This window comes from Podarcis tiliguerta, assembly GCF_965153285.1.
Source record: "Podarcis tiliguerta genome assembly, chromosome: Z".
Lineage (NCBI taxonomy): Eukaryota > Metazoa > Chordata > Lepidosauria > Squamata > Lacertidae > Podarcis > Podarcis tiliguerta.
Window position 1 is genome coordinate 49741493 of NC_139553.1, and position 12346 is coordinate 49753838.

General features: G+C 42.8%; 1 protein-coding gene across 3 annotated transcripts in view; it reads right to left on the reverse strand.

Annotated features, from left to right (window-relative positions):
- Positions 1–12346, reverse strand: part of LOC310669072 (UDP-N-acetylglucosamine--peptide N-acetylglucosaminyltransferase 110 kDa subunit) — a 78693-nt gene that overhangs the window by 39296 nt on the left and 27051 nt on the right. For all 3 annotated transcript variants that reach the window (XM_083422573.1, XM_083422572.1, XM_083422574.1), the window contains 6 exons: positions 9441–9636; positions 6262–6402; positions 5399–5499; positions 4256–4409; positions 1336–1437; positions 294–473 (listed from right to left, as the gene is read on the reverse strand). In XM_083422573.1, coding sequence (XP_083278699.1) covers positions 294–473; positions 1336–1437; positions 4256–4409; positions 5399–5499; positions 6262–6402; positions 9441–9636 — 874 coding nt within the window. The remainder of the gene's footprint in view (positions 1–293; positions 474–1335; positions 1438–4255; positions 4410–5398; positions 5500–6261; positions 6403–9440; positions 9637–12346) is intronic.

A 12346-nucleotide genomic window follows, 5' to 3' on the forward strand; every position in this document is an offset into this window, starting at 1 on the left:
CGGCCGCCCTGTGGAACGCCCTTCCATCAGATGTCAAAGAAATAAGCAGTTATCTCACTTTTAAAAGACATCTGAAGGCAGCCCTATTTAGGGAAGTTTTAAAATATTTAATGCTGTCTTGTGTTTTTAATATTTGGTTGGCAGCCACCCTAAGTGGCTGAGGATACCCAGACAGATGGGCAGGGTAGAAATATATTATTATATTATTATATATTATTATATATCCAAAGCCAACATGCATTCAAACTCTGACGGAATGGAGCGGCGCACACCTCTTCACAGCATAGACCCACCTTGTCCAGGCAAAGGTTCCCATGTCTCTCGGCAATAGCCTTTCGGAAGCCGTGAGACAGCGGATACAGCATGCTGTGATGGGGGTGCACCGAAGGGAGCCGGTTCTTCTCCAGCTGGTCAGCCACAATACTGACAAGCTTCTTCATTCTCTCGTCGTAATCGGTCCAATCACAGACGATCTGAAAGGGGGCAAAGAAAACCAGGGTTCTAGATTCAGGTAGGTAGCCGTGTTGGTCTGATGAAGTCAAAATATATATAAAAAATTGCCCAGTAGCACCTTAGAGACCAACGAAGTTTTTCTTGGTATAAGCCAGGCACCCCCAACCTTCGGCCCTCCAGATGTTTTAGACTACAATTCCCATCATCCCTGACCACTGGTCCTGTTAGCTAGGGATCATGGGAGTTGTAGGCCAAAACATCTGGGGGGGGGGGGCGGCGCAGGTTGGGGATGCCTGATATAAGCTTTTGTGTGCATGCACACTTCTTCAGGTACATTGAAGCGGAAGTCCCCAGACCCTGATATACAGAGGGAGAAGTCCCCAGACCCTGCTATATAAGAGTAAGGAGAAGCCCCCAGACCCTGATATATAGTGGGAGGGTGAGTTGGGGTTTTTCTCCGAAGGGTAGTAGGAGTCAATGGGTATGGTCCACCTGCTGGCAACTGTGAACGACTGAAAAAACAAGGGATGGTATGCAGATGACCTAAAATAGTTTTAGGTTATGTAATGAGACACAGTCGTCCACAGGCTGACCATACCGATTGAGTCCTAGTACCCTTCAGAGAAATACCCCGCCCCACCCTCCCTCTAAATATCAGAGTGTGGGGACTTCCGCTTCAGTGTATTTGAATAAGTCTGCCTGCACATGAAAGCGTAGACACAGAACAAACTGAGTTGGTCTCTAAGGTGACATTGGACAATTCCTGAATTAGGTGACGCTTTTACCATTACCGTGGTACCTTGGGACTCAAACGCCGCGGTTCCCAAATGCCGGAAACCCTGGCAGTGTTGGCCCTTAATATGCTGAAAAACTCTGCCTCACCTGCAAACAGTGCGCCAGGTTGCAGTAAGCGTCAGGAAAGTCCGGCTTCAGTTTCAAGGCGGTGCGATACGAAGCAATTGCCTCTGGGATGTTTCCAGAATCCTAGAAAGGGAGGGATATTTCAGCAATTGCCACTAGCTTTTTTCTTCAACCATCAAAACCAAAGATGAAGAACAGACAGAAGGCACGATGATCCACACCTGGTGGACTTATAAAGTAACATTCAACAATCATTGGAATAGAACAGGAGTCAGCAAACTTTTTCAGCAGGGGGCCCTCCACTGTCCCTCAGACCTTGTGGGGGCCAGACTAGATTTTGGGGAGGGGAAAAAAAGGAACGCATTCCTATGTCCCACAAATAACCCAGAGGTGCATTTTAAATAAAAGGACACATTATACTCATGTCAAAACATGCCGACTCCCGGCCAGATTGAGAAGGCCATGGGGCCGTAGTTTGCCTCCCCATGCTATAGAATAATATTGAGTATCAGCATGTAAAAATTCAACAGAAACCTACTCTTAACAATTACAATAAATTGTAATTGATCGTACAATAAATGATTATTACAATGAATGATTATTGTAATTGATCACAGAATAAATGATTGTTACAATAAATGGTTATAAAACAACAGCAAGTCACAGTGTCTACAATAGCCACAGCGAGAATCTTAACAGACAAAGGATGGAAAGGAGAATCACATCCCTACTAAGTTGGCATAGCCAGCAAAAAGGCTAAAATACGCAGAATTAGCAAGAATATTGCTAATTATAGACAGAATTACGAGAGGTTTCGGAAGAAACATTTCATAGAGAACAGGACACTTGCAGAGTACAGTGGTACCTCTGGATGTGAATGGGATCCGTTCCGGAACCCCGTTCGCATCCTGAAGTGAATGCAACCCGCATCTGCACTTCGCAATTCGCCGCTTCAGCGCATGACGTCATTTTGAGCGTCTGTGCATGCGGCGAAACCCGCAAGTAATGTGCTCCGTTACTTCTGGGTCACTGCGGAGCACAACCCAAAATATTCATCCTGAAGCATATTTAACCCGAGATAGGACTGTATTGTCTAAATTTACAGGGGTGCCCAAATTTTCCCAATGAGGGCCAGATTTGACATGAGGGCGGGGCAAATTTGTTGAGCTGTTTTAGGATTTAACCCCAAGGTTGTTGAGCTCTTTTTAGGATTGAAGTTGTTGAACATTTGGGGGGGGGGGTTGCCCCAGTAAGTAAACCAGGTTACGTTCCCCGGCCACACGCTGGACATGTGTGGTCTAAAAAAATTTTTGGGAAAATTTAAATTCTTTGGCAGGTGTGGATTGACAAAGGACAGCAGGAAATATGACAAAACCAATGCATTTTGAGATCTAGGAGAGACGAGCGAAAGGGCGTCATCGTAAATGTGACGTAGGGGTGACTGGAAGTCACAATGAGATTTTTGGGTGTGCAACTCCACCATACTTTCCGCCTATATAAGCCACCCTCTATTTGGGGGGGCTCAAATTTAAGAAAATGAGCCATTCACCCACCCAATCACCCGTATAAGACCTCCCCCCATTTTTATTTCAAAGTAAAAAAAGCCACCTGACACGCTAAAAAGTACAGCGATTTTTTCATTTTCCTTTTTAAAAATTTATTTACAAACAAACACATAGACACAAAACAAAATTCGGATTATCCTACCACCCAAAATTTCAGACATTAAAACCACCCTTGTGGCTTCCCTCCACCTCCCCTCACCCTCCTATATAATATTTCACATTGCCATTTTTATTTCCCCCCTATTTATTTATTTTTGATTGTATTTTACATGCTAGTTGTCATACATTTTCAACACTATACATTACATATATGGATTCCCCACATCTAACCCTATACCCAACTCACCATTTACCCAAATACCCATGTGACTTCCTTCACTCACATTCACACTGCAATTTTTATCTAAATTTATATTTCTTAACTCTTTTAACTTACTATTTATTATTATTAAACCAGATTTACAAACATTAAACCAAACATATCAACATGTTAGTTTTTGAGCAGTACTTGAACACATAATCTTCAAACCATTTCCATTACAGTGGTACCCCGCAAGATGAATGCCTTGCAAGACGGAAAACCCGCTAGACGAAAGGGTTTACCGTTTTTCAATGCACTTTGCAGGACGAATTTCCCTATGGGCTTGCTTCGCAAGACAAAAATGTCTTGCGAGTCTTGAGATTTTTTTTCGCTCCCCACCCCCTTTTTCTAAGCCGCTAAACCGCTAATAGCCTTTTAGCAGCTAATCCACTAATCCCTTAAGCCTTTAATAGCCGCTAATAGCCGCTAAACCGCTAATAGGGTTGCTTCGCAATACGAAAAAACCCCAAGACGAAGAGACTCGCGGAACGAATTAATTTTGTCTTGCGAGGCACCACTGTATATTTTTATTTTCCAGTTTGATTGGTACCTTATTACTGCACTTAACCTTGCCAGTTCTATAAATTCAATTAGTTTCTTTATCCAGTCATCCTTTGTGGGTATATATTTCCTGTTCCAGTTTTGTGCAAGGAGTAGCCTTGCTGCAGCTGTTGCGTATAAGAATAATATCTTCCCATCTTGCGGTATTTCTTTACCTCTTATACTCAGTAAATATGCCTCTGGTTTTCCCCTCTAAATTAATTCTGATCATCTTTTTTATTTCCTCATGAATTTTTTAACGTTTCCATAGCCCCACCATAAACGTATCGGTGTGCCCTCTGCCTCCTCACACTTCCAGCATAAATTCCAATTCTCCCCTTTTTCTTTTTGCGCCCCATCTGTTTGGGACGGCTTTTGCCAGTTGTTTTCCTTTGTAAAAATTAACAGATTTCCCTGCTGCCCCCCCCCCCGCAGTTTTTTTAAAAAATAGATTTAGCAGAGACACAAAGCTCACCTTATGGATGGAAGCGAGGTTGCTGTGGGCATCGGCAAACGCGGGATTTATTTGGATAGCTCTTGTGTAGCACTGCAGAGCTCCTTGGACGTCTTGCATTTCCTTCAAGGTGTTCCCCATGTTGGAATAGGCGTCTGCAAAAGTGGGGCTTATTCTGACGCGGAGGGCGAGAGAAAAAGTGCAGTTTTGGTACAAAAATACACTGAAGTTACGCTGGAAATGTAAGGGTCAAGAAGGCTCTTTCTATGCTATATGGTGGTCTTTAGGGCAGTTCATTAAAAAAACTTTTTTAAAAAATGCCTTCTCCAAAGGCTTCACAAAATAGGAAAACGGCCAAGAAAACAGCTGTTTTCATGGAGGAGGGTCGAGATATTAACTGATATGCACGAAATTTCAGATATAGCTATATCATCTATGATGTCTGCAAGAATGTAGTTTGTGTTGGATATAAAACTTAATAAAAACTATATATATATAAAAATTAAAGAAGAATGGGAAAAATTTATTGAATACCTTAAAGGCCACTGTACATATTTAGAAATAATAATAATAATAATAATAATAATAATAATAATAATAATAGTATCCCGCCCTCCCCTGCCGCTAACATCAAATATATAACATTAGTATAGAATCAAACAATAATTAAATTACCTCCTAAAAACAAGTCAGGATCAAATTAAAATCGAATTAGATGGCTTTCCGCAGGCAGGATTGATATAACATTGATGAAGCCAAAGTAGCAAATAAGGAAATGGAATAGAACCGATCATTGTAATTACATGCAAGAAAGATGGCAAAATATGGAAACGGGGGGTGTGGGGTGTGGAGAGTTCGAGGGGTTTGTATAATCCCAGTATTGTATATATTGAAAATGTTTGGAGTGTATGGAAATAAAATGTTAAAATAAAAAACCCGAAAATAAAAAAAACCTAAAAGAAAAAGAGAAAGTGCATTATCCACAAGAGGAGAGCTTTCCCACAGGCACCAGACCAGCGCATGAGGAGTAATAATAATTATTAACAACAGCAACAATAATTTATTATTTATACCCAGCCACTCTGGGCGGCTTCCAGCAAAAGATTAAAATACGATAAGGAGGAGCTCTTTAAATCTATTTTCCTCATGGCTTTGGAAGCTCACCTGATGGCCTCCTTGTAGTGCATGAGGGCCTCCTGGAGCTTCCCCTGCTGTTGCAAAACACTGGCTAAATTTGAATGCGCAGCTGCAAACTCCGGGAAGACCTGCGGGGAAGAAGCTCACTCTTAGTTTCCCTGAGAAGCATTCTAAAGAGACGGAGGCCGCTCTTTGAGACTCAAAGGTTGTGGGCGTGAAATAAATCCTCATTTGGATTGACTTGCAAAAATTAAGGAGGAGGAGGAGGAGGATGGGGGGGAACCTATGGACTGCCTTTTTAGCATGCATAGGAAATACTGTTGGGAGATCAGACTGTCAAATGACCAATGCCGTATTTTAAAGAGCTCCTCTTTGATGCTCAAATGTGGCAGGGGCTGGCTGCAAAATAAATCACCATTTGGAATGACTTGTGGTAATAATAATATTAATAATAATAATAATAATAATAATGGGCCTATGAACTGTCTTTTTCGTACGCATAGGAAATACTGTTAGAAAATAAGACTGTCAGGGGATCAAGCTCAGCCGACACAGAGAAAAGCATGTGCCCAGCTTTAATTTCAATTTCTGTACCGTTCCTTAACACCTTGCTTTGTTCTTCTGATGAAGAAGTAGATTTTTGGTCATTCCAGGAGGCCCAGGAATATAAAAAGAGGGACAGACCCTCTTCCTTCCAAAAGGGACTTATCGGACCATGCTTTGTCGAACCTCAAAATGCTACTTCACTTTCAGTTCTTCACCATTATTTCCGTTATTGATCAAGAAAAATCTGATCAGTGATTTTTAAAAAGACCCAGAGTAGGAGTCCAGGGTACGCATGCCTAACCCTTATGTGTCAATTTAATTGTTGTAATTCTCCACGCACGTACCTCAAGAGCTTTCCGGTAGAGGCGGACAGCCTCCTCGATATTCCCTTGTTCTCGCTTGATGTTCGCCAGGTTATTAAGAGAATCCGCGTGAGTCGGACATAAACGGAGAGCTGTATTGTAGCATTCCTCAGCTTCGGCAACCTTCGAAACACAAAACAGAGTTTTTACGCGAATATTAGTATGTCTTTCACAGGAGCCCAAAAGGCTGCTCTGTAATGGGATGGCCGGATTGAGGTTTGATACGGCCCTCAGCTCCTGAAGGTAACTTGGTATTAGGGCGGTCCATAAAAAACTCTTTTTTTTTTAAAAATGCCTGCTCCAAAGGTCTTCTCTTACCAACAATAGAGATTATATAGCTATATCTGGAATGTCATACATATCAGTTAATATCTTCTTTATATATATGCCAGCTGTCCTTTGTCAACAACCAATTGTTGCTGTTTTTTATATTGAATATATGCTAAATGGTAACTGTTGCACCTCATAGGTATCTCAAGTCACAAAAGATGTATTTTATCCAAGTCATTGTTGAACTGAAATACAATTAAGAAGTATATTAATAGTGAAATGCAATTAAGAAGAAGCATATTAACAGTGAAACCCCACAATTGTTGAGCCTTTTTTAAGGATTTGACCCCAGAGGTGCTGACCTTTTTTTAGGATTAAAGTTCTTGAGCTTTTTTGGGGGAAGTTTTGCCCTAGTAAATAAACTGCCATGAGGGCCGGATTAAATCGACCAGAGGGCCAGATTAGGCCCCTGAACTGGAATTTGGACATGCCTGGTCTAAAAGAACATTGGGAAAATTTAAATTCTTTGGCAGGATAGCAAGAAATATGACAAAACCAATGCATTTTGAGATCTAGGAGAGATGGGTGGAAGGCCCCCAAAGTGGACTTTGGACATGCTTGGTTTAGGGGAACATAAATACAAGATCAGACTAATCTGATTCAAACTCTCTTTCCTGCACACTTACCGTCTTTTGAAAGATGTATTTAAGGAAGACAGTAAGGGAAATGGTTTTGGTCATACTAAATCAAAATTAAGAGACAGAGTTGCTAGATAGTAAAAGAAAATCATTGCCAAAAACGTATAAGAATGGCATACAAAGGATGAAGAAGTTAAGTCGGTTATAATTAAATGGGCTCAAGATTTTGGTTATAACATTGAATTAGATAAGTGGGAAAGATTATGGACAAAAACAATTTATTGCATGTACAGCACTAACGGAAAATTTAATGAAGGTGACATATAGGTGGTATTTGATGCCGACTAAACTTGCTAAAATATATATAACTCAAGATAAGGCATGCTAGAAATGCAAGGAGAAGGAAGGGAATTTCGTCCATAGGTGGTGGATGTGCACTAAAGTCAAAGTCTACTAGGATATGATTTACAAAGAATTGAAAAAGATCTTTAAATATACTTATTAAAAAACCAGAGGCTATTCTATTGGGTATTGTGGGAGCAGAAATTCCAAAAGTAGACTTATGTATGCTACCATAGCTGTAAGGACATTTTTAGCCCAGAAATGGAAGCGGCAGGAACTTCCAACTTTGGAAGAATGGCAGACAAAAACGACTGAATATGCAGAACTGGCAAAGCTGGCAGTGAAAATCCGAAACCGGCGCGACAAACTGTTTGAAAAGGACTGGAGTAAATTTATAAAAGATGTGAAAGAACATTGTAAACATCTGAGAATGTTTGATAGTTTGATTTAAAATATTTTGTCAAGATAATTTTTGAAAGTGATTTACAAATGCTAAAGTAAATTGTTTTAAGTAGAGTAAGAAGGTAAATAGGGCGATGTATGTTCAGGTAGGCAGCCGTGGTGGTCTAACGCAGTTGAAATATATAAAAAAATATATATATTGTCCAGTAGCACATTACAGACCAACTCAGTTTGGTCTTGGTAGAAGCTTTTGTATCTGAAGAAGTGGACCTACACACAAAAAATTATACCAAGAAGAAGCCAAGTTTAGCAAGCCCTGTTTAGGGAAGCTTTTAATGTTTGACGGACTATTGTATTTTAATATTTTGTCGCCAAGAGTGGCTGGGGAAACCCAGCCAGATGGGCGGGGTATAAATTTATTATTATTATTATTATTATTATTATTATTAGGTGCTACTGGACAATTTTTAAAGGCTGATATAGAAATGCTAAGGGGATTGTGACTGGGAGTGGGAGCGCGGGGGGGGAGTCGACGCTTGGTATGAGCAAAGTTGTATGTGACGATATGATTGGACATGAACGTGACAAACGAAAAAATAAAAGAGGACTTCTTCTAGGTTCTGTACCCCAAATCCCCCCCCCCCAAAAAAGGCCAATTTCAAGGTCACCATCATCCGGAAGGCTTTTTTCAGCAAACACTCTGACATACAGGAAGCAAAAGGGACCGGTTTCATTTTCTTTTTTTAATTTTTATTTTATTTATAACATAGCCCACAACAACTCATACATACAAACAGACCCACCACCATTGACTAATTATCAAAATTAAACTCCTATCCCCTTACACAAAGAAAACATAACATAAAAATAAAAGACTTTATCCTGTTAAATGGCCTCCTTATTTACTTCTTGTATACTATTTCTTTTGTATGGGATTATTACAATTTTTCCTAATTATGACTTAAACCACAAAGTCTCCTGTAGAAATTAATTGAAACAAGTCCAAGTGTATATTTTGGGGCATTGTTTGGTAAAGTATTCTCTGCATTTTCCCCATTCCTTTTGGAATTCTTGTCTGGGTTGTGCCCTAATCGTCTCTGTTAATCTGGCCAATTCAGCATGGGGTAAAAGCCTAAGAAAAAGTTAAACAACTTCAATCCTAAAAAAAGTTCAACAATTTAAGCCCTAAGAAAAGAGCTCAACAACTTCAATCCTTGCAAAAAGTCAACAACCTTGGTCTACCCTTATGGCCCTTCACTTCATCAAATCTGGCCCTTTGAAAAAAGTTTGGACACCACTGCCTAATAGGAAAGCTTCTGTATTTTTTTTTCACAGGCCCACCAGACATGTATCAGTGTCCCTTCTGCTTTACTGCACCTCCAGCACAGGTTTTTTGTTTGTTTTGTTTTATACATTTTAGCTATTTTGGCAGGTGTTAAGTACCATCTATAAAACATATTTTATATAGATGTTCCCCCCATCCCAAGGCAAAAGGGACCAGTTTCTTACGCTGCCTTTCTCTTTCAGCGCGTTGGCCAGGTTGCAGTAGGCGTCGGGGAAGTGGGGCTGGAGCTCAATGGCCCTCTTGTAGGTATCGATTGCCAGATCGATCAGCCCCTGTTCGTAATACACACATGCCAGGTTGCCGTGGACAACAGCGTGGTTGGGACTCAGGCTCAGGGCCCGTAGGTAGGCTGCAACGGCTCTGAAATGAGATCAAGGACTGGTTCAGTTTCATTGTCACCAGGGTGGATAAAAATCTGTTTTTTAAAAAATAAAATGCTTTGGGAGGACGATTAAGAGGATCGAGGCGGGGGGGGGGGCTGCTGATTCTTTTAGATTTGTTAGCAGCCTTTGACATGGTCGATCACAAACTTTTGGACCACCGCCTTGCCAACGTGGGGATTCAGGGCACAGTCAGACAGTGGCTGTGCTCCTTTATCTCAGGTCGGGGACAGAGGGTGGCACTAGGGAGGGAGTTGTCGCTGCGGCACTCCTTGTTGTGTGGAGTGCCGCAGGGCACAATCCTTTCCCCGATGCTTTTCAATAGCTTTATGCGCCCCCTTGCCCAGATTGTCCGGAGTTTAGGGCTGAGTTGTCGTCAATATGCTGATGACACCCAGCTTTATCTGTCAATGGACAGCCACCCTGACTCAGCCCCAGACACACTGACCAGATGCTTGGAAGCCGTGGCTGGGTGGCTGCGTGGGAGACAGTTGAAGTTAAATCCTTCGAAGACCGAGGTCCTCTGGCTGGGTCAGGACAACATGGGGTTGGGGGGCCAACTCCCATCTCTTGCAGGGGCGCAATTAGTGCCAGAGCCTTCTGTCAAGAGCTTGGGTGTAACCTTCAATGCCTCTCTTTCCATGGAGGCGCAGGTTGCAGCCACAGCAAAGGTGGCATTTTTCCACCTCCGCCGTATTAAGGAATTGGTTCCTTACCTTTCTCGCCCTGATCTGCCCACAGTGATCCATGCGATGGTCACCTCCAGACTTGATTATTTTAACTCGCTCTATGGTTAGACTCACTCTGACACCCTATATGGGATTTGGTATATAAATTTTCCCGTGGCTTTTTTGCTGGCCCATGTAGGACCAGCATGGATAGCTGGCTTGGGTGAATAGCTGATGTTTCCTCCCTTTATAGTCTTGATTTATGGGCTACTACTAAAATGAGGCTGCATTTTAAGCTGTATTTTAAGCAGTATTTTAATTAACTTGGGTTTTTTTCTATTATAAAAGGTAAAGGTACCCCTGCCCGTACGGGCCAGTCTTGCCAGACTCTAGGGTTGTGCGCCCATCTCACTTAAAGAGGCCGGGGGCCAGCGCTGTCCGAAGACACTTCCGGGTCACGTGGCCAGTGTGACAAGCTGCATCTGGCGAGCCAGCGCAGCACACGGAACGCTGTTTACCTTCCCGCTGGTAAGCGGTCCCTATTTATCTACTTGCACCCGGAGGTGCTTTCGAACTGCTAGGTTGGCAGGCACTGGGACCGAACGACAGGAGCGCACTCCGCCGCGGGGATTCAAACCGCCGACCTTTCGATCGGCAAGTCCTAGGTGCTGAGGCTTTAACCCACAGTGCCACCTGCGTTTTTCTATTATATTTTATTGTAATTTATATTTGTTGTTTGCCGCCCTGAGCCCGGCCCTGGCCAGTGAGGGCGGGGTAGAAATAAATAAATAAATAAATAATTCAGGAAAGAATTACTTGTTTTAAGTTTTTCATGTGTGCGAAAATTCAGTCCAAGTTTTTCTTGGGGAAAAAATGTTTCAGCACATCGGTTAAGCAACATGGATACATATGCTACCATGTAACTGCTTTAGTGAAATAAATTGCTTAAATTGTTATGAAGGAAATGTTTCTTTTCTCCTTCCAATCAAGTACAGCAGAAAAGTTGTTCAAATAAAAAGTGTTCACTTATTAAAGCTCACCATCATTTCATCACAATCGGGCTGTATATAGCAGAACCAAATCATTTTTGATATAACCGTAGAAAAGACTCTGAAGTTAGGATTCCAAAAAGGAAACCAGCCTCCAATTGTCAATATTAAGAGAATGCCAGCAAGGCTGAACCTTCCTGTAAAAGGGGGATTTAAATCAAGTCTTATGGATTTGGGATTTAAATCAATTTGCTTTAAATAAAATCAACCCTCTAGGCAACAATGGGAGTTTAGTTTGGGTATGGGTGCTGTCAGAGCTGGCTCCAGGTCCCAGCTCACAGAGGACCAACGCTAGCCGGTAGTAATGTACAAAAGTCTTTATTGAAGTACAGTTTCCATTTTCAAGCCGGAGCGCCCCAGCTCTACGTCTAGGGTTTAGACCGGCGAAGCTCCATCTGAATCTCCGCCCCCTGTACACCAGTTCAAGATTCTAGCCTTACTCCACCTCTTCCGTCTCTCCTTTCTCCTCTGGGTCCTGCTACCCCCCGGGGTCCCTTCCTTCCTGGATTCTTCCGACGCAGACGTTGACCCCCCTGACTCCTCCCGCTCTTTTCGGCGGGCTTTGGGACCTGGCTCCCTATCCGGGCTGCCAACTGTGCCGCCCTCCTGTACATTTGAACTTGGCGCGCGCGCCCAGCCTTCAACCTTCCTCTCGACCGTTTCCTCGCTCCCCGATGGAGGCGTGGCCAATCCTGCCTCATGTCCTCCCGCTGGCAGTGCGCCGCCTGATCCCGATGCCTGGGACTCCTCCCCCCTACTGCACTCTGGTGTGGACGCTGGTCCTGATTTCCAACTGCTGCTCTCTGAGTCCCCTCTGGCCCCTTCTTCCTGGGGTGTCCCCCTAGGCACCCCCCTTGCCCTGACCATGGGAGCCCCTTTCTGTGAATCTTCCGATTCGCTGGAAAGACTCAGAGACCTCGGACCGCTGTCATCGCTGACATTTCCTTCGGACTCCTCCCCCTCGCTCTCCATT